The sequence below is a fragment of the Agelaius phoeniceus genome, chromosome 24 (genome assembly GCF_051311805.1).
Source record: "Agelaius phoeniceus isolate bAgePho1 chromosome 24, bAgePho1.hap1, whole genome shotgun sequence".
In the NCBI taxonomy this organism is placed as follows: Eukaryota; Metazoa; Chordata; class Aves; order Passeriformes; family Icteridae; genus Agelaius; species Agelaius phoeniceus.
Genome location: NC_135288.1, coordinates 7,618,403 through 7,641,393, shown reverse-complemented (window position 1 = coordinate 7,641,393; position 22,991 = coordinate 7,618,403). Strand labels below are relative to the sequence as shown.

At 47.4% G+C, this 22,991-nt stretch overlaps 1 protein-coding gene across 4 annotated transcripts in view; it reads right to left on the bottom strand.

Moving 5' to 3' along the window:
* The window catches only part of RERE (arginine-glutamic acid dipeptide repeats), a 166,826-nt gene that overhangs the window by 110,220 nt on the left and 33,615 nt on the right, over window positions 1-22,991 (bottom strand). Inside the window, exons 1-2 of one of the 4 annotated variants that reach the window (XM_077190091.1) lie at window positions 20,038-20,249; window positions 2,566-3,042 (exon numbers count right to left, since the gene is read on the bottom strand). In XM_077190091.1, coding sequence (XP_077046206.1) covers window positions 2,566-2,896 — 331 coding nt within the window. In that variant the 5' untranslated portion in view covers window positions 2,897-3,042; window positions 20,038-20,249. Of the gene's footprint in view, window positions 1-2,565; window positions 3,043-20,037; window positions 20,250-22,991 lie in introns of those variants that run through there. The other 3 variants (XM_077190090.1, XM_077190088.1, XM_077190089.1) reach the window with 3 other exon arrangements.

Sequence of the window (22,991 nt, the reverse complement as noted above, 5' to 3'; positions counted from 1 at the left end):
CACAATATCCTCAGCACCGATCCTGTGGCCTTAATTCAATCACAGCCCTTCCTCAGGTGGATTTTGGCAGAAGCCAGGGACATAGAAGGGATCAGTCTGCGTGGGAAATGGAAGGAAAATCAGCATTAAATGATCTAAGTGAAATCCAAGAGGAGAAAAAAAAAACAACTCTCAGTTTTAGCACAACTCTCTTTCATTGCCATCTCCCTGGGCTAAGGAAGCCTAAAGCAAATTTGAATACACACTGTGCAACAGAAATTAATGCTACTCCAACAGGCAAAGTGACAACAGCAAGGTGAGAACTGCAAGGGAAAGAAGAAGGAAAACCCCAGAGAGCAGATTTGGAAGGAAATGGGAGGGAGGGTGTGGAAACTGAGAGGACAGATGGGGAACTGGGCCAACAAGCTTTTAGGCTAGGCCTGTGTGATTTCCAGCAAAGTAGAGAAGATTAATTGCATAGTGTTGTCTAAGCCCTGCTCAATTCTTTTTAATACATTATTTAAAGCTGTGCAGCATTCATTATATCTATGCAAATTAATAAGAGCAGTATTTACATGGTAACAATACAGTGAAACCTTTCCCTCGAAAAAAATTCAATGATCTTGATTATCTGTTTATTTACAGTTTATTTGCTATTACTCCCATACAGCTGCTGAGCTCAGCACAGGAAAAAAAGCAGAATTAAGTGCTGGATTAAGTACTCTACAGCAATGGGGTAAACACTGAATGAGATTTTAACCAAGAAATGCAGACCTTGAACTTTCATCCACGTCAGACGAGAGCACTTAAGAGAAAGAATCAAATGATTGGAAAGGATTTCCCCTCCTTAAAGCCCAGAAGATGGAAGCTGAAGATGGCTATCCCTTCTGCACACACCTTTAATTTTCATCTCTGTAATCCTTGCTGTGTCTCATTAATTTAAACTCTCTAATCCCTCTTAGAATTTCTGTAATTTTCACCCTTAACCACAAATACATCTCCCTGTATGCAAGGAGCTGGAAGAGCTCCTTCTGCAATGGATGCTCACATTGGTTTAGAACAGCCCCAGCACAGGGATGTGGAGTCAAGATCTCACTCCTGACAAGAAATTCCCTTTAAAATCTAATTTAAAAATGGGTATATTCAGTTCAGGTCCCAGCCATGCTCAGGTCCCTCCAGGGCTGAGCTCATGTTTGTTCTCTTCACTCTCAGCAGTTTCCAAGACAAGTTTTCCAACAGCACATAGAGCCAACACAACAGAAAAGTTTCAATGCCAGGGTACATCTCTTCTGCTGATTACTATTAACAAAATGTAAAATTTCATAAGCAGGGGTTTAAGTTACAGAACAGCTACAAAATATCCCCACTATCACCAACAGTATGGATCTCCTTGCTCTTTCCCTGGATCAGCCACAGCCACTGCCCCATCCTCCTACAGAATAAAATTGACACCACAAACTGATTTCCCATCTTCATTTTAAGCAAAACCTTTTTGCAATAAAGCCAGTGTATCACATTGTACTCCTGGGCCCACACAACAGCTGTTCTCAACAGATTCTGAATTATTTTTCTTCCTCTGACACTGAAAATAAGATTGCCACCAAAGCTGACGCTTCCGCAGGCTCCCAGCTGCCCCTGCTGGAAAACAAATATTCCTGACACCATGGCAAAAGCAGCTCCTTTGCAGTGATGGATGAAATCAGCTGAAACTGAAGCTGAGGCATTTCAGAGAGAAGCTGTTCTGACTAACACTGGTCCAGCTAAGAGCAAACCAGAGTGCCCAGGGCTCCTGTGGGAGGAGGAGGATGGCACTCAGTGCATGCTGATGCAGCCAGGAGCTCTCCCTGCACACCCACATGTGTCTGCAAGGGCAAGGCTGCAGCCTCCCCAGGATGGGCTAATTCCAGTCCCCAGGAGCACACTGAGCCACCAGAAAAGGGGTAATTCCAAACTCCCAGGGGTAGCACGCAGGACAGGGGTGATTCCAGCTCCCAGGAGCACACTGAGCCCACCAGGATGGGGTAATTCCAGCTCCCAGGAGCAGCACCCAAGACAGGGGTGATTCCAGTTCCCAGGAGCACACTGAGCCAGCCCCCCAGAATGGGGTAATTCCAGCTCCCAAGAGCAGCACCCAGGACAGGGGTGATTCCAGCTCCCAAGAGCAGCACCCAGGACAGGGGTGATTCCAGCTCCCAGGAGCACACTGAGCAGCCCTGGACAGGGATAAGCACCCTGAGTCCCCTGGACAGGGATAACTCCAGCTCCCAGGAGCACACTGAGACCCCCAGGATGGGATAATTCCAAACTCCCAGGAGCACACTGAGCAGCCCTGGACAGGGATAAGCACCCTGAGTCCCCTGGACAGGGATAACTCCAGCTCCCAGGAGCACCCTGAGCAGCCCTGGGCCACCAGAGCCAGCACCAAATGAGACCAATGCAATTTGAAAATGATGTCATTTAAGCATGATGTCACTTTAGGACAATGCAGCTTTAGGATGATGCCATTTAAGCATGATGTCACTTTAGGACAATGCAGCTTTAGGATGATGCCATTGGAGCATGATGTCACCTCAGGCTGCCCCTTACCTCCAGGCCTGTACACCACGTCATCCTCGGTGATGAAGGACGTGATCTCGCCGTTGTCGGTTCTCTCGTAGCGCGACTTCTTCTTGGGGGGTTTCTTCTTGCTCTTCTTGGCCAACTCCTCGGTGGTGGCACTGTTGTTGTCGTTGTCCTCGTCCTCGCTGTGCTCGCTCTCCGCGTAGTTCTTGGCGCCTCCCTCCAGGGTGCAGCTGCGCCGGGGCCGCGAGCTCTCGCTCTCGCGCGCCTTGTCCCGCTTGTCGCGCTCCTTGTCCCGCTCCCGGTCCCTGTCCCTGTCCTTCTCCTTCTCTTTGTCCTTCTCCTTGTCCGCCGTCATGATTCGCCACGTGCCTTCTTCTGTCCTCTCACGGCTGGGCCTCCGTGAAAGGTAGACAGTGAGCCTGGGCTTCAGTCTTCTGAATTTCTCACGCAAAGCCAGGAAAAATTCAACCACTCCAGCAACCCCGGCGTTTTAAAAAGGTTCTTGAGGAGGTGAGGGGAGAGAAAAGAGGGAAAAAGCCCATGTTAGTATTCCAAATTCCTTCAATTCCTTAAGATAAAAATTTAAACCCAACAAAACCCCACATCCTAAAGCAATTCGGTGTGGAAAGCACAAGCAGTAAAATACAAAGAGGCCTTTTGAAGACTTCCAGACACTGAAGTTACCATTTCTGTGAAATGTTTGAAGCCTGCTCCATCCTCAAAAAAGATCCCTCAATTCCTTAAAAAAATTCTTCAGCTGGCTGCAAACACATCATAACTTCTGGGATGGGCAGTGCCCACTGAGAACAGGTACCACTTTACAGCTGGAGCTAACAGGGAGCATGCCAGTGCCAAAAACAAATCCCATCAAACACTGAAGAGAGGACAAGTGCAAAGAGGAAGAGTCCCCAGCTCTCCTCTGGAAGCAAATGAGGGAGTTGAGCAAATGGCAGCGTTGTTTCACATCTCAGCACCACTCACAAGCCATGCCCTACAAAGCTGGTGCAGGGTAAGGGATGCCATCTGCCACGGCCAGGGCAATCTGTTAGCAAGTCCTGCCCCTATCCTGCTTTGCCAAAAATAGAGCTAACCTGTAATCCACAGATTACAGGAATTAATTAATTGAAATCGAACCAAACCACAGGAGTTACAACAGCACTAACAAAATCTGCTTTTCCATATATAAAAACAGGACCTTTCATGAAAGGAGGATATTTCAAAAAGGAGGCATTCAACTCACAAAAGGTAAATTATCTTTTTTTTCCCCTAATTCACCAATAATGCTGAATCTGCCCACATCCAGTTCCTCAGTTTCCAGGAAGCTACTACATGGTGCAACTCAGAATGAGCCCACGGTGTAGGGTGTCTGAAAGGCAGGGACCTGAGAACATTGATTGCTCATGCATTAGGCTTTTGAAACCACATCAGAGAGGGGAAAAGGCTGGTTTGATTTTTGAGAAGTCAGCTGAGGAGTCCCTGATCCTGTGCACTGGAAATTCCTTCAGTCCTACAGAGATCTCAGCCCTCAGTGTTCCTGTCCCTGCTGCTCCTGGAGCAGAGGGAGCAGCAGAGGAGACAAACAGAAGAGAGGGACAAACAGAAAAGAGGGACAAACAGAAGAGACAAATTGCTGCTGCTGCTGTGAGGCTGTGCCTGGCCTCAGAAAGGAAATGAGGGCAGGGGAGGAAGTGAAGGCAGGGGAGGAAGTGAAGGCAGGGGAGGAAGTGGAGGCAGGGGAGGAAGTGAAGGCAGGGGAGGAAGTGAAGGCAGGGGAGGAAATGATGCTGTTTGCTGTGCCCCCAGCAGCTCTGACAGCTCCCAGGGCATGTGATGGAACTGATGGCAGGGGAGAACACCTCAGAGACCTGCCAGGGAATGCTGAGAGCCTGCAGGGATTCAGGGACAAAACTCCTACAGTTCCAGAGGGGAGGGAATTCCCCAGCAGCAAAGCTTGGGGTTTTTCCTATTGCTGCTCATACAAAGATCACCTCAGTGAAAGGATCACACCCCTCTTGTGGCACAGCTGCAGCACAAGCACCTTCCTTGGACTGGCAAGTGCAAAATGTCCATTTTTTTTTTCCTTTAAATCACCTCCAGTTTAAAAAATCCCCATCAGTCACCATTTCATTATTGAGGATGGGTAGTAAATGACAGAAGGAGCAAGTTTAAAACCTGGCCAGCTCCAGGGCTTCTCCTTGAAGCCTCAGGATGAAGAGCTAAGAAGGTGGCAACTTCCCCACACCTCTAAGCTTCAAGGAAAAATGATTTTAAAGTTCCTGTCTTAAGGACAAATAAAAAAGTTGATTAGTAGCTGACAGATAATGCATCCCTATTTTACCTGCATCTGAAACACTCTGAGCTCCACCTCGTACTGTGTAAGTCTCAAGGAGCCAGAGCTGTGCAAACAGCTCTGAGAAAGCCCCAATTCCAGAGCAGGCTGCTCCTTGCTAAACTTTCATTAGAAAGCAAATGCCAAGTGCAGCAGTTTGCAGCAGTGGGGCCTGTCCTGAGGCTGCCAGCACAGCAGACCCTGGGAGCCTGCTGGGTGAAGCACTCCACACCAGCCTGCAGTGCTTGCATTACAATTGCTATGGGGATCCTTTTCCTGGGTTTATTTTCTTTGCACAACACGGTTCTGCACAGAGGAGTAATGCTGAATAAACAAACACCACGTTCAGATTATTTCATTTACTGGAAGGCTGTGCAAGAGGCAGTGTGTGCCACACTTTGCTCAGCCTGTTCAGCTGTGAAATTTCCACTCCAATGGCCACTTTCCTCCCAGCTCCCATTTCAGGGATCCCATAAAAAATAATTTTCACAGCCACTGCTCTCCTACATAAATATATCACATTTCCAAGTCGATTTCACTCCAAATACTCAACTTCAAAAGATTTGGCAGGATTAAACTAACATCACCATGAAGCACTGACTACTTTTGTCTAGGAATAAAGCACTCCACAACTTTCAGAGTGAGCTGTACCAGGAAAAATCCACATCTCACACATTCCTTCGTCACCCACCACAGAACAGGAAGCTGCCTGATCACTCTTTACCAAAATGTGAGCCCTAGGAAAACTCCTCTGCTGACTCAACACCACTCACCATTCCAGCTGCTGAGTGGGCTGAGCACTTGTGCCACTCTCTGTGCAATGAGGAATGGAACACTTGTGCCACTCTCTGTGCAACGAGGAATGAGCATTTGTGCCACTCTCTGTGCAACGAGGAATGAGCATTTGTGCCACTCTCTGTGTGCAAAGAGGAATGAGCATTTGTGCCACTCTCTGTGCAATGGGGAATGAGCATTTGTGCCACTCTCTGTGCAATGAGGAATGAGCATTTGTGCCACTCTCTGTGCAACGAGGAATGAGCATTTGTGCCACTCTCTGTGTGCAAAGAGGAATGGAACACTTGTGCCACTCTCTGTGCAATGAGGAATGAGCATTTGTGCCACTCTCTGTGCAATGAGGAATGGACAAAGGAGCCCAAAGCACCATGCCAGAAACCACAGAAGCACTGGGAGCTTTCTCTGCTCCCTGCAGTAGCCTGGGCTCACACACCCCTGGGCAGCAATCACACAGATGCTGGATTTGGGATTAGGGCAGTGCTAAAATCTGCAGTGGGGCTGGCCAAGCTCTGGCCCTTGGCTTTCTGGGCATTTTCCCTGGCAGCTGCTGGTTCTCCAAGCAGCTGCTCCTCTCCCTCGCCCCAGCCCAGCCTGGGCACAGCACCAGGGGCTGCAGGGCAATCACTGCCTTGGGTAATTCGCTCTCCCCCACGGGGAATCCATCCCAGGAACAAGCCATGGAAGCTCAAAGGGAACCATCACATCACAACAGCTCAGTGTGCCATACAAAGAAGAGGGAGAACAGCCCCTGTCCTTTATTTGCTCAATGCAAGTTGAAAAACCTGAGGAAAGACTGCAGTTTATTTCACTGCAATCACACCCCAAGACCTTTTTGGTGTTGTTTTCTAACTGGAGCCTCAGGATCTGGCCATTTCAATAAGTTTATTAAATGCACTCTGGGATAACTTTCTTGATCTCCACCCACTCTGCTGTCAGACTTGCAAGGTCTTTTTTATCCTGAATTGTTCAGAGATCAAACACGAGCCAAAAATGTGTTTGCAGAGTTACTCACTAAAGTCTCCTGTTCTCTGCTTTGGAGCAGAAAATGCAGATACTGACCACATCCCATCATATTCAGATGTTGATATTCCTGTTAAAATGCTCAGGTTTCCAGTGATGAGGAAGCAAGAATTTCCCACCAGGATTTTGGAGAAATCCAGCAGGCACGATTTAACTTTTAACTTCATCTAATAATCTCAAGTGCAGAAGTTCATAACCATTATTTTCAACTGATCATTACCCCATATTCACCTGGTTCATTTCCCCACACCCACCCCCCAGCATTTTCAATCTAGTTCCAATTAAAGTTTCGACTCTTTTTACAGCCACAAAACCCTTGTCACACTCCAGTCCCAGCCTGGAGAGGAGGACATTGCTGCCCCCACAAGTGACCTGCTCCACAGCAGGTCACACACCTGGAAACCCCTGCCAGAGCAAAAGGCACATAGAGCACCACTCTGCACGTTAAGCACTTAAACCTCTTAACCAGAATTAAAGAGTCAGGTTTTAAAGACAACGTGAAAGCAACTCCACCAGAAATGCTACGGGACTGTAACAGGAAGGCATCTCAGAATGCAGGGCAGCTAAAAATATGGAGAAGAGTTCTTTTTTCTTATTTAAGCTAGACAGATAAATCTTTTAACAGGATTTGTTTGGTCATGTGTTACCAGTCTTAATAAACACAACAGGACCATTCTTCTGTAAGCCTTTAGTCTCATATTGCCAGATAAAAAGGCACTGTTTTCAGCAAATGCCAGATTAAAGGAACTATGTGCTGCCACTGCTAGAGTTCCTGCCACAGAGCTTTTTCTAATTTTGATGTCAAGGGAGAATTTTAACTCAGTTTAAGTGCAAGGGATTAAAACCCAAAAAATAAAACCAAAAACAAAAAGGAAACAGAGAAAACAGCCCATAAAGGTTTCCCCATATATTTATAAGGTTTTAAGAACTCCTTTAAGAAAAGCCCTGAGATAATTTGTGGAAAATGACACAAATTAGAATGGAAGCAGAGCTGAACCCCAGGAATCCAGGAGCTCAGGCCCTCACACCCAGCTCAGAGCAGGGGAATTTGGGCATTTCCACCCTGCTAAAGCTCATTAGCTGCGGGGCAGCCACACACCTTTAACCTCCAGCTCTCAGGGGAGACTGGGAACATCTGTTATCAACTTCCTCCCACATTCCTCCCCTATCTCCTGCTCGCCACGGCAAATGGGAGCTGCAGATACTCAGAGGGACCAAGTGCATGAGGAGCTCATGTGGGACATCCCTCAGAATATTCCCCACTCCAGGGTCCATCATCATCTCCCAGCAGCACACCCAGCAGGGCAGGCTGAGGGCAGGCTCAGACACCAGCAGAGGAGGGCAGGGAAAAGGGGGCAAAAGTAAGAAAAAAGGAAGAGGAAATACAGTAAGAGTTTTACCCCACGGTTCTTAGACAATTTTTCACTGTTGGGGTGAGATTGTACTAAAGACACTCACCCCAACGTTGAAAATCCAGATCCTGCTGGGTTTACCTACAGAATTTTCCAACCAACCACCACACACAGAGCCAGAACACAGATCTCTCCCTGCCAGCAGTACACAGACACACACACAGAATTTTCCCCAGAACATGAATGCCCCAGTCAGTAAAAATGTTCATTTTCCTGCTCTGTGCCAATCCTACTGGTGCCCAGTGGGTGCTGAAGGGGTCCCACTGCCTATTCTGGAATGGGACAAGTCTGGGACCCTCCTGGGAAAAAAGATTTGCTTCAAGTCTTAAAAAGCCCTGAGGAGTCTCTCTGGTGATTGATGTGCCTCTTATCAGGTGTTTCCCTTATCTCCTGTTTGGAGTTCATAACACAAACCCAGCCCTGGCAGGCTGTGGCCAGCACTGCTCAGGGTGAGTTCCATTTTCCATTCCCCAGCCCTGTGAGCCCTGCCAGTGCATGAATTGAAGGGGGTTTGCTCCCTTGTGCTGTGTGCCCACCGTCCCCAGGGCAGGGGCAGCCCTGCTCCACCAGCCCTCGGGGCTGGGAGGTCTCTGCCACTGCAGGCACTCAGCCCCAGGTGTTTCCCGTGACAGGCACTGACCTCCCCTGCCCCTCTGCTGTTTACCCAGCCTGACCCGAGCACAGCCAACAGCAGATCTCACGTTTCTGAGCCAGGGCTCAGCTCCCCTGCACATTCCAGCCACGCTGCCGCAGCCCTGGCTGGGCATGGTGGCATCACCAGGGCCAGGGGCTGTGAGACACTCCAGGGACACTCCAGACAGGCAGGCTGACACCTCAAAGAGGATCCTAAGGCTCTCTATTCAACACAACCCTGATGCTGCACAGCTCAAAGGAACAGGCAAAGCAAGATTTCCCACTGCACAAACACCCCAGCACTTAGGAGAGAACAGGGCCAGGTTATTGCTGTGTCTGCAGCCACCTCTCAGGAGGAAACTGCCAGGGAATACCAGGCAATCCTGAGGATTTTTAAGGACCCAAGACAGCGAATTAACATCTCCCTTTGTGTTATTCTAATGGGCATAGGGAGGACAAGCAGAACAACTTTCTATTTGTGAGAGGTCAGGAATTCAGTGAGGACTGGGAGTGAAATTCTGCAGGAGTCAGCTCTGAGCACAGAGCAGACTGAAGGGCTGGGAGTGAGGGTTGGAGTGAACAGATCAGCTCCTGCCTCCTCCAGAAATGGATGGGCACTTTCTGCACCACATCCACAGCAGTGAAGTGCCACCACCTGCCTTCAGACAGTTTCACACACAGGCTGCCATGAAAGGAATGCCATCCCAAATAAGCCACATTCTCTCTCCACACTGGCTCAAGAGCAGCAACATAAAATCAATGCAGCCTTAGAAAGTTTCTGCGCTGCCAAAACGAGCAGATCAATTGGCCAGGCTTTCTGTGCCATTAGTGCCTGGTGAGGAGGGCAGGAGCAGCAGGGCAGCCTGCACACTCACTGGGACAGGGACAGGGACGGGGCTGCTGCTCAGGTGTCACCCGGCTGTGACACACACACACACAGCACCCCAAACCCTTCCCAGCTCCTGCCCATCCCCAAGGGGGCTCTGGGGTGACCCAGGAGCAGAGAGAGCCCAGCTGCAGGGGCAGGAGGGCGGCACAGCCCTCACTCCCAGCCCACTGCACTGATCCGTGCCCTGAAGGGGCTGCTCCGAGCTCCTCCTGTCATTCCAGAGCTGCTCTAATGGCCTCTGTACTCACAACACATGGCAGCAAACAGACAATAAATATGAGCAGTGTATTTACCCTGCTCTGAAGTCATTCAGCCTTAATGGAAGTGATTACCACAACACAGGGCTGAGCATTGTGGAGCAGCCATCCCATCACACCATTAAAAACCAGAACTTTAAAAAATGACCAGATAATGTGGGATAACTCCCTCCTATACTGCAGGATAACTCCCCTGTTAGGGGAGAACAGACCCATAGGACCTGCAGAAGCTGCTGTTAAAACAAAAACAATTCTCTGGGGAACCTGAAGTCATTTGGAACCATGAAAACATCTGCATTATGAGGTTGCTTAACATTTAAAACAGGGGGGAAAAAAAGTCGAACAAAAACTTGTTGTTGTACACAGCAGATTATTTTGAACAGATAGACAGACTTTGAGAAGCAACAAGGGTAAACCCTGAAAAAGCATGCAGATGGATTTCCTGACAGGCAAGTCTGTGGCAAAAAAAGAGAAGTCTGCAGTATTGTTACTAAAATAGGTGAAATAAAAACACTCCAAAGTGCTGTAAATTCAGATCTGGGAAATACCAACAAAGAAATCAAAGCATAAAGAGAAATTCCTGGCACACAGTAACAGCCAAGCCAATGGTAACAGGAAAGAATCCCTCCATGGAACAGGACCACGTGTCCCTCTTAGAACAGCCCTGGTTTTATGGCATGCCTGGTTACTGAAGCCACCAGGATATCACCCTTTGCTGCCTGCAGGTCACTCATTTTAAGACAAAAGTGAATTCTGCACGATACTGACCACACTCACTTTTGTGTGTGTTTATAGAACCAGCCCATTGCTGCCCTGCAAGTGCGACCCATCTCCAGCTCTCAACTCATTCCAGTTTCCATTCTAAATTTTATTTTGGTGCCTCCATCTCTGGAACATGTCTACAAATATCTACCAAACTGTCCCTCCCTGCATGTTTTTAGCTGAGCTTTCCCCCACTGGATGTTTCATTTTTAAATGGCTGAACACTCAGCTGTCCCCCCGCAATCCTTTCATCCTCCAGAAAGCTTCAAACTATAGTTATTTAAATCACCCCAAAGAGAACTAGATCAGGTTATTTTTGGAAAACCCCTTTGAGCAGGAAAGGCAAAACCTCTGCTCTTCAGCCACATGAGCTGTTTTATTTAACTGCAGACACACTTGTGCATCTGAGCTTCTCAAAAGGGAAGAGTAACTGCAGGGTGGGCTCCACCACGAGCTGCCTGGCCAGACACTCCCAGGGAAATGTGCCTATAATTAAAGCTATTTCTCTCTAAAGAAAGCAGCATCCTGAGATTTAGAGCCTATCTGTAAGACTAAAGCTGTGCCACTGAAATGCTCCATAAAATTCCCTACCAGAGGAAACAGAGCAATCCTGCTCCCAGCCAAAGGGCAGAGGATGGCACAAGGTTATCAGGATGAGCAAGAGATATTAAGAGGACGCTTTTTCTTGCCCACTGTTTTAAAACACTTGATGCATAAGCATGAAGACAGATGATATTTCTGTCTGGAGAAGCTGCCTTTAATTTCAGCCATTGGTCTCATTTCTCCAAGGAGCAGCTTATTTTGGTTAATGACAGAGCAGACGTCAGAGCTGCTGCCCAGCCCAGGGCAGAGCCTGGCTGCTCTAATCAGGAGATTAAGTGTGCTTATTCATGTGTGAAATGCAGGCCTGAGCCCTGTCTCACATTAGAGCCTGGCTGCAGCCTGTTCCTCATCAGCTCAGAGCCTTAACAACTGAGATGGATTCAATTACACCTGGCTTCCTTTCCTGCACGCACAGAAAACACAAATACCCAGCATTTAGAGCAGTAAATCCTCAAACACAGAAACACCCAGAATTTCAAGCAGTAAAACCTCAGACACAGAAATATCCAGTATTTAAAGCAGTAAAACCTGGCTGGGGCAAGGCTGACCTCTGATCTGTAATCTCTGCTGCACGAGCAGGTTCTGCCATGAGGCAGCAGGAAAATGATTTGAAAAGCAAACAGACACTGTCCTGTGCAAGGAGGAGGAGTAAGCACAAACTTGTCAGCCAAAGGAGTCCCCCTGAAAAAGCAGTTGGCCAGCAGCAGCCCTACCCAAGAGCTCCTCATCCCCCAGGCTCCTGCTGAAGGGCTCCAAACACGTGTTAAAAGGTATTTGCAAAGAGGGTCTGTGTTTCCAGGGATCATATGAGCTCCTGCATGACCTTAAGTGAGAGAAACCAAAGCTGTCAATGTCAGCCTTTGACTTCCAACATATTTTCACCCCAGAGCTGCATCTCAGAGTCTCTCACACATCGCTCTGCCCGAGGTGAGCTTCCCAAAGGAGCCCACGCTGCCCAACCCCACCAACCCCAATTTCCAGTGCCCCAGGGCCCCCAGTGGCTGCTCACTGCACTGACTTTCACAGCCTTTTCCCCTCAGTCTGGTTTGCTTTTCTGGAAGTCACAAAGGTTCCTTCTAAAAAAAGAGAACATGGTTTCAAAGACAACTGACAAATTCACCTTCTTTGCAGCCACATCACTGCTCCTGGGCTACAACCAGACCACTTCCTGAGCACATTTTAAGCACTATTTTTTCATATTAAGTATTAAGAGTATTTTTTTAAAAAGGGCCAGCTGTCAGCTCTCACAGATTGGGTGTTTCAACTCTATAAAATTAGGTTCAAACAGCAACACCTCTGCTACAGCAGTGACCCCATCAGTGCTCACTACCCACTGCAAGGGCCTTCACCACTGGCCCCATCTTCCATGAGAAGAGGGGAAAAAAAATATATTAAGAAATGCTCCGAGTGATTAATCTGCTTCTAATCTACACCAAGAGGAAATACTTTAACACTGCATGAAATAACTTCTGGCTGTGGTCACGCTTCAGACATTAATATCATTTCTGCTGGCAGGGCTCTGAACTGCAGGGTGGCTCAGGCAGGAGCTGCTGGGGCAGCACGAGCTGGATCCTGCATTTGGGGCTGATCTTGTAAGCTGCTGAGAGAACAAGGCTGCAGAGTAAGAGCTTAAGCCATTAAGCACAGAGTAACCAATGCAAATAAGCACTAAGCTACACGGGAAATGGGTGGCCTTGTTCGTGCTGTGGTACCACCACACCCCATCACTTGGCACCAGCAAAACCAGGACATGGCACAGCTCCTCGGGCAGCAGTTTGGGTTTGTGGTCTTGCACACATAATAAATATAAATAAAATTGGGAAAAAAAAAAAAAAGGAAAACCTTCCCAGTTCTCATAATGACACACTAATACTCCATGACATGCAAATGAAGATCACAGAAGCCATGTCTCCAAATGGAGGCTATTTTCCTGAAATGAAGCCATATGAAACTCCTGACTGTATTTTCAAGGTGAAGCTTTAAGGTTAGACACCACTAACAGCTCTGAAACAACATGAAATGTTTAATAAAGCAACCTGCAGCCTGTAGTGGAGGAGACACCAGACTGAGCAGAGCACCATGAACTGTTCAGAGCAGTGTTTGATCCACCTCTGGCCAAGGAAAGCCTTTCAAGACCTTCTTTTCTTCCCACAATAACAAACTGGGGTTACCATATCTCCTTGTTCTTCCAAATGAAAACCTGTGATCCCTCAGCAGCCAAAGACAGCAAAACAAATTACATGATTTATTAGGGATGTGATGCACTGAAGTTTTTTTTTTTTTTCCCCTGTAAAAGCTCAGCTTTGAAGGCTCCTGCCTGTGAAGTTCCCATCCCTGCACGTGAGCAGGAGCAGGGGAAGAAGAGCAGTGAGGATGTCCTGGCAGGCAGTGGGTTCTGAAACACAAACCCCAGCCCAGAGCTACTTCCAAAACACTGCAGCAAAATTCACTGGGTGCCAGTTGCCCAAGCAACTGGGAGCTAATTAAATGCAGGCAGCACTTGAGGGATTAAGGCAGTTTGCTCCTGCCTCCTCCAGCCTCTCCCCTGAGATAACACACACGGCTCTGCTCACATTTATTACTTGCTGACTGCTCCTCACATATGCTGAGCTGGCCTTTGAATCAGAGTGAACTTGGCTGGAAGTGACATTTCAAAACTGTTCTCAGAGTTATCTACTGGTTTTTATTCAAAACATGAAATAAGAAGTAATGTAGAGCATTTTAGTATCTAATGGTGTGGATAAGACCAAGAAAAGAGAAACTTTTAGAAGGGTATTTCTCAAGCTCTCAGCCCAACAGCCAAGTGAGAAACTTTTCCATTCTTTCCCACTAGTGCTGTGTGTATTATTTCTGTATTATCCCAGACAGGGATAACTCCACACTTGCTGCTCAGTTTTAACAAAACCCTCCCATAAGAGTCTTTTTGGAGAGGGGACAAAAAAATAACCCACCAAACCAAAACCTCCAGAAAACAACACATCAAAGCAAAAACCCCAAACAAAGCAAAAACCACAGCAAGAGTTCTAAGAAAAAATCCCCATATAAATCTAGACCAAAAAAAAATCCCCTAACATAACCACTATCTTCCTCACACATCATGCTTCAAAACAGAAATAAACTGAAATTGTCATAAGCACCGTTTAGGCTGGAAGAGGCAGGGAAATTTCAACCCTCTCCATAGGATAACCACGAGGAAGTTTTTATTATTTATTTTACTCCTGATCTCTCCGGGGCTGAAGCACTTGTTTATGTGCCCAAAAAGAACAGGCAGAACATTTTAACTTCCATGGAAGGGCTGTCCCATGAGAGCAGATCCACATCCATCCCAGGGAGGCTCCACGGAGCAGAAAAAGCCCTGAATTTTATTAACCTGACACACAGCACTTGAAATCCATCCCCAGCAACTCTCTGCACTCAGACTGGGATGTGCACTGAACAATTTCCCTGTCAGGGCTCTGTCACCTCCTGAAATCCTAAACCACTGTGGAGTCCCCCATGAGGGATCAGAACAAGGGTTACATTTTTATATTTTTATATTTTTTATATTTCTTATATTTTTATTTTTTATATTTTATATATTTTTATATTTATTTTTTTTATATTTTTTATATTTACCTTTTGCACCTCAGATGCTACAGCAAGCCCTGAGAAGAGAAGAGCCCAGCCACAACCATGGATCCAATCAGGTTTTGTGCCAGAACAGAACATTATCCAGCAGTGTTTGGTAAAAAAGCCCCAGTCTAAAGTTCAGCATGTGCATGCTTAGCTGCATTCCCATTTATGCTGCTGACTCCATGCCCTAATAATGCACAGGAGCAGCTTTTACCAGCCCATGGAGGTTGTACATTTTGTACATAGGGCAAATAGAGGCACCAGAGGACAAACCTGACCTGACACAGGGGGTCCCAACCCTCCTGAATTCCAGTGCAACTCCAACCCCAGGGTAAATCAGGCCTAGTTTGATTTAAAATCACAGCTATATTTATTTTTACATTATTACAGTCACAAACTACAGTAATTCAAACCACACATCTCATTTTTTGCACTAAAGACTAAAACCTAATTTTTATTTTTATCTTAAAAACTTCACAGGAGCATTGGTCACTTGCTGTCTGAGTTACAAACTGAGCATCAGCACTGGGTTTTTTCCAAACCCCGCTTTAGCTTCTGTCAGAGCACAGAAACGCCAAGGGGCGATGCTGTGAAAGCCCTGCAGCTCCTCCATGCCTTCAGTTTAACCCAGAGCACTCCCTGGGCAGGGCAGCAGACCCAGGTGAAACCCGGAATGGGAAAAGCCCCACACAAACAGACGGCACCGCTCCAGCTGCGAGGGGCAGGCGCTGAAGATGCTCTGAAGGTGCAAAGGACGAGCTCAGCACAAAGGGGACAATGCAATGCCCGCTCCAGAGGCACCAGAACGTGCAAACAGCCCGCACCCATCTCCACACTCCGCTTTATTGCACTGGGAAAGGGCAATCGCTTTCCCAACAGCCTGATAACCCCGGGCTGCTCTTAACTCTTTAATACCAGCTTCAACTACAAGCCCGGGCTGCGGCTCCAGTTTAAGTCTGATATTAAACACAGCTCTGTCTCAGATACTCTCACACATCAGCACACAAGACACCAAAGAACATTCAATTATGAAGCAGGAACTGCCATATACATATAAAATCCATCCCCAGCTCTAATCTCGAAGGAATAGCTTTATTACCAGGAAATGGAAATCTGATTTTTGGCTTCTTTGTTAGATTTCAATAGGAAAAGGAGCAAATACAGAGTGTTTTGACTGCTTGGAAGAATAAATTCTGCAGGGATCTGTTACTATGTCAAACTCGGGGAAAAAAGTCCCCAGCCTTAAGTGCTTGAATTGTATTGACTCATGTTATGGCTCAGTCATCCCCACACTGATCTCACCGTGCTCATCAGGCACTGAGCAAAGCCAGGAAACTTCTCAACAGCAAAAACCACAGGTTCAATTTGTGCCTGGCTTTAAAGCCTGCTGTGGGCAGGACCAGAAATGCAAGAGAACTTTCCACAGCAAGGGCAGAACTGCAGATGCTGCTGGAACACTTACTGCCTATTAGCAAAAATTCAGTTTTATTTCAAAAGAACGAGTAATTCTGATCTCTACAAATAAGCAAATCCACCAAGGAAACACTGCCAAAACCAAGGCAATTTTTCTTGCTAGTCTCAAGAAAATTCAAATCAGCATTTAAGACAAAACGTATTTCATGTACAAAATTGGTGTTACAGACGCAGCAATTATCCACACCAAAATTGGTTGCTTTCAGTAAAAGGTTTACCTAATCACAGCTTTTTACAGTCAGCTCACTTTAAAAAAAAGGGGGAAATAAGGGATGAAAAACCTGCAAGTATCTAAACTTTTAGGTCCCAGTACTACCACATTCCAGATTTGTTATTTCACACTGTATTGTCATCTTACAAAAATGAAAGTGATATCCATTCACAGAAGACTAATTAAACCAAGTTTCCTTTCAAAATTTGCCATTCCTTCCCCAGAGAAGAGCACAGCTACATCGTTAATGCTGAATTTACAGCCTCCACTTCTTCTGTACTTCTGCTAACATTAGAAAGTGCCTGAATTCCAAACACACCAATTACACACAAAAAAAACACTATGAGAGAACCTACACATCACAATCAAACACTATCTATTCCACTAGTAAAACATTAATCCAATTACCAAGCCCTTTTCTTGGATAAACTTGACACAAATGTTTCCTAGGGAAGGCCAGCTTGTTTTAATCATTTACATTTTTCAACACTATTTGTTCTCACTTTGTATCCAAAGGTCAGAACTCACTACCCCAGGCAAACTTTGGAATAAATACTATTTTTGTCCACTCTTTTAGAAGAGTTTCACTTCTGCTAAGAAAGCTGAAGTATGACAAACCAGGTTTCCCTCTGATTCATTCCAAGGTGCCTGACATTATTTTTCATGGCGTTGTTCTGATAGTGTGCATTTCATGGGTCCTTTATTTATCTGGGAGTGATACATCATTAAAGGCTTTTCCAGCCTGCAGTACAGAGAAATTCGTGCTGTGTTCTGACGATCTGGAGCAGCAGCCAAACAAGGAGCGAGGCTAAGCAAGGTCCAGGTGACACGAATTTGGATTATCCAGCTCTGCTGGCACAGCCCTGCTCCCCCGGTCCCCTCCTGACACGATTTTACACACATTGATGAAGATTTGCACATTAATCTGCTGTCAGGGGCTGCTGGTCGCTCCAGGTAAGGCTCCTGGATGTTTCTATCCACCCCGGCAGAGCATCAGGGCGCCTGCTGGTCAGGACTACCTGCTTTAGAAACCACTTCTCATTTTATTCACCTTTAAAACACAAACCAGAACTACTCAGTGCTCTCATGTGTCATTTACTGAGTCTGGCACTTCAACTACACAAGGTTCAAGCGAAAAGAAAAGTTACTTTAGAGCGGGAATAGGTATCTTGGCCAGACCATTAGAGCTCACAAAACCCAATCCGAGTGATCTGCACCTATTTCTGCCCCCGGCCTTCATTCACAGCTGCTTTTCTCACCAGCCACCGGCTCTCAGAAATATCCTGGTAGCCACATATATCAACAAGTTCCAAAGTGCTGATCTGCACTGTTTTAAAACTAAACAGTGTGTGCCTTCCAATCCAACACACACCAGATCAGCAGAACCCCCCGACATCTCCTCAAGTCCCAGAACAATTAACAATTAACACGTGCACACTGACCTAACACTCAGAGCCAGCTCTTTAAAGCTGTAGAGCCATTAAAGAATTAAACAGTAAGAAATGTAGAGGTGACTTCTGCCTGCTCTGAAGCAGAACAATAGGTAGCATGAAGAAAGACAAGGAGTTTAGGATTAGGTCAGTGATAAACAGCTTATTTCCTTCCCCACACCCAAAAATCAAACCCAGGCTGTGGCAGGGAGCTGTTAACCACTCATCAGGAGACAAAGCCCCATCTTTGTCACCTTCATACAAACAACAGTGAGCAAAAGAGGGTTTGAGGGGCACATCACGGGATTCTCCAAACCTGTAGGAAAACTGCAAAGACAGTTCTGACACAACAGCTGTACACATCATTATGTTAATTAAAATTAAAGTCTCATCTACTTAGCATACAAGCAATTCACTGAACCTTAGCGACAAAAGGAAGGCACCATTTCCTCAAAGGGACACAATCGCACACAACTGGAACAAGTTCCCTGCTTACACTGAAGGCCACAGCAGAAAGGAGATAGAAAAGTATTCAAGAAGCAGTCCTGGCTATTTTAAGCAAAACAAAGCACTATCAACTCTAAAACACACACAAAGGAAGTGGTCGGATAGATTACGTCAGCCCTCGCCTCAATTCATAAATCCTAACCACAAAACAAGACAAATTCTGAGCTGCCTCTCTCTGGAATCCTGTTTAAAGCCAATACACGCAGTTCGGGTCTTAAAATACGCTCTCGAACAACACTCGCTGATGCATCACTTTCAAACAGCGACCGGGGGGTGAAAAAAATTGTGTAATCCAAGTGAATTCTATCGCGCTGCCAGATCAAATAACATTTCCAGAAGTGCCTGCCAAGCACCCAGCCTGCCAGAGCACAATGAGCGCTCAAGTGCTCGGGACTGAAAACCACCTTTCACTGCTCCCACAGATCTTTAGAAAATAGTTTAAACACTACCAAATTACAGCGTTGGAAAAAAACAAATAGAAGCTTGGAAATGCTGCTCCTGCACCGTTCGCAGCTTGCTGTCAGTCTGTCTGCCGATGGTCACTGGGCACAGGGACTCAGCAACGCCTGCAAGAACAAAAACTGAGCAAATGCGGGCTGGGCTGCACGTCTGGAACTAATTGCCTGCAGATTAAGGGCTGTGCATGGAACTGCGCTGTCTGTGGGGCTGGAACCCGGCGGATCCGAACCGGGCTCCCAGAAAAAACAAATCTGGGCAGCATCTGAAACTGCACTCGCCGGGCTGCGATCGCCACTGCCTTCTGCTTCATGCCCGGCAGTCACGTTAAGTTTAAACCAACAAAGAAAGGAATTAAGTGGCCTTGTCAAGCGCCATTTCCACTCCCCGACAATTAAAGCAGCCCCATATGGCTGGAGGAGCCGTCCAGGCACACAATGCCCCACGCAGGGCAAAGCCGCATGGACCCAGACGAGCTTAAATCCAACTGCAAAACAAAGCAGAGCTGGTTTCTTCCTCAGGAAACAAAGTGGCCGAGCAGGTCTCCTGTCACTATCTTAAAACACCATTAAACGTCGTTTAAAGAGTTACACCACACACTGTCCCAATTAGTGCTTCAAAGGCATTCCATTGTACCGAGCGTAATGAAAAAGTACTTTCTTCCAGGATAAGGAAAATGCAATCCTTATCTCCTCATCTCATTCGCTTTTAAAAAGCAGAATTAAACACAGCAGTCCGGTTACCCCAACTGTTTATACTTAGAACAGGGAGGTAAAGCATTTGTTATGGAAAAAGAAAAAAAACCAAACCAAACAAAACCAACAACCCTGCAGCCTTTAGAGCGTTCTGAACTTCCCAGGCCAATAACAACCTACGCACGCCTCACCTACCAATACCAAGTCGATCCAACTTTTTCTGGGAAAAAAAAAAAAAAAAAAGCCAAAAAACTGGAGCAACCCAAAGCGGAAAAGAGAATTAAGCCAAGCCTTTCCTCCATCCAGGCAGCTATATCGTTAGTCAGGTAACAATTAATCAACTTGCAGAGCAGCCTTAATTCTCCTGCCGGGAATAGAACTGCAAGGCTCGGGGGGCACGGGGGGCACTCACCGCGCTCCGGCTGCGGCCGAGCCCCGAGCCCCGAGCCCGAGCCCGGCCCCGCTCCGGCGGCGGAGCCCGGCGGGAGGAGCGGCGGCGGCAGCAGCAGGAGGAGGAGGAGGAGGAGGAGGGCTCCGGGAAGGGCAGGCACGGAGGAAGCGGGGCCGGCAGCGCAGCTGCTGAACAAAAGGAGGCCCCTCCGCCGCCGAGCAGCTGCGGCCGGAGCCCAGCGGAGCGTCCCGGGCCCCCGGCCGGCCCCGCTGCTCCGGCGGGCTCGGCACCGGCTCGGCACCGGCTCCCGGCCGGCCCCGCTCCGCCTCCCGCCGGAACCGGGAGCCCCGTGATTGATGGCAGCGCTGGAACAGCGCGATCCGAGAGAGAGCGGAGCGGGGAGCATCGCCCGGGCCGGGCAGCTCGGGGGGAAATGCACAGGGGGCAGTTTGGGGTGGGAAATGCACATGGGGCATGGCCAGGGTGGGAAATGCACATGGGGCAGTTCAGGGGGGGAAATGCACAGGGGGCAGTTCGGGGGGGGAAATGCACATGGGGCAGTTCAGGGTGGGAAATGCACATGGGGCAGTTCAGGGGGGGAAATGCACAGGGGGCAGTTCAGGGTGGGAAATGCACATGGGGCTGTTCGGGGTGGGAAATGCACATGGGGCTGTTCGGGGTGGGAAATGCACATGGGGCTGTTCGGGGTGGGAAATGCACATGGGGCAGTTCAGGGGGGGAAATGCACAGGGGGCAGTTCAGGGTGGGAAATGCACATGGGGCAGTTCGGGGTGGGAAATGCACAGGGGGCTGTTCAGGGTGGGAAATGCACATGGGGCATGGCCAGGGTGGGAAATGCACAGGGGGCTGTCCAGGGTGGGAAATGCACAGGGGGCAGTTCAGGGTGGGAAATGCACATGGGGGCATGGCCAGGGTGGGAAATGCACATGGGGCAATTCAGGGTGGGAAATGCACATGGGGCACGGCCAGGGTGGGAAATGCACATGGGGCAGTTCAGGGTGGGAAATGCACAGGGGGCAGTTCAGGGTGGGAAATGCACAGGGGGCAGTTCAGGGTGGGAAATGCACAGGGGGCAGCTCGGGGGGAAATGCACATGGGGCAGTTCAGGGTGGGAAATGCACATGGGGCAGTTCAGGGTGGGAAATGCACACCGGGCACAGCCAGGGAGCCATCCTGGCCAGGGCCATGCTGTGACACACTCTGCACAGGGATTTGGCTGCCCTGCCTTCAATTAGTGAGCCATTTTGTTCAAAATCTTCCCTGCAACGCCTTCCTTCCCCCCATTAGGAGCAGAAATTTATCTGCTTTTAATTGGATTTTTTATAAAGAAGGAGTATTTGTCTTACTGTGCATCTCCACACAAACCTGTAACTCATCTCCCAATCTCTTGTGTTGTTCCTCTACACCACAACCATGACCTTTCAGTTGTTGGTACCACCTTAATTTTCGAGCAAAGCCCTGCTATTTCCCTTGCAGAATAACATGCAAAACAAGTCATCTGTGTAATCCATTACCTTGGGGCAACATACACTTTATCCCTGCCGAGCAAATCCATTTCCTAGCTGTACAGTAATATTTTACCTATAAAATAAATGTGGGACTACACCACCTCTGAGCTAGTTTTACAAAGCCAAGTTTAAAAAAATAGGGAAAAAATGATAATCATTAAGGTTCACAGACCCGGTTAATTAGAGCAACACCCTCAAGTACTGCCTGCCAACTTCATCTTTCCAGAGGCTGCTAATTATTTGTAGTTGTGTATCTTCCTGCTATTTATCCATACCCATTTCCACCATTTTCATACTAGAGCCTAGGAGTCCTTCAGCAGACAAAGATCTAAGTTTGAAATTTATCCTGTACTTTCTAGAAATAGCTGCCTAAAAGCTGATTAATTCCAGCGTCGCAGGGCTGCTGTGATCAATACAAATTGAGGCGGTGCAGCACGAGCTGCACTCCTGCAATATTCATGGCACAGCTTCTCCTCAACTGGAGCCTGCTTTGGCCAGAGCTGGTGCAAAACACACTTTGTGTGATAGCCCCAAACCTGCCAGAGCTGGAGCTCGGTGCTCCAGTCAGCACAAAGCGACCGCAGCGCCTTCGGCCTCACTCCTCCATCTCCTCATCAAACCTGGCCCAACACCTGGCACATGCAGAAGGGAACTCACTGCTCCAGAGTGTATTTAAATCAGCTTTGTTCCTAATGACTTCCAAAAGAGCTTTCCAGCAGGAAGTTAATTCAGGCCTGGTTTCATCACTTGAAAAATACCCTGTTTGATGGTTGTTGTTCAGAAATACCTTATCCCTCTGGGGCAGGTGACTCAGGCAGCTGGGATCACAAATCCCTAAAGTCAGTATATATTGGGGAAAGGCATTCAGATAATAATAATAATAATAATAATAATAATAATTTCAAAATGCATGGATTTCTTTGTATCCCGTTAGGATGAAAGTTGTCCAAACAGTGCAGAGCACAGAGCTGGCAGTCTGAGCACAGCAACAGAACTGGAGCCTAGTCTTGAATCTCAGACACTGTCTTGCAAATCCAACACAAACCAACTTCCCAATTCAGCAGTGTGGGAGATGGCAGAGAAATCATCTCGAGTCCCATCTGTTTGTATACAGCATTCTGGAGATCCTTGAGTGAGCAAAACAGCCACAGCACTCAATCACCGACATCAGAGACAACTCAACTTTCACTAATTGGCTTTCCTAGGAGATATGGAGATCTGCCCCCATTTCAGAGACTAAAATAAAAAACATGCACAGAGTACAGCCTCGAGCTCCATTTTGCAATAGGGACTTTTGATCTGGTCTTTTGAAAATGGACTAGAAAAGATCTTTTCCTGGCCATGAAAACCATCTTTGCTAGCCACAGCATTATAAACTTACAACAGCATTTCTTTTTGTATCCCTTCTGAAAGCTGGATATCTGAAAAAGGGTGGGGGGGGAAATT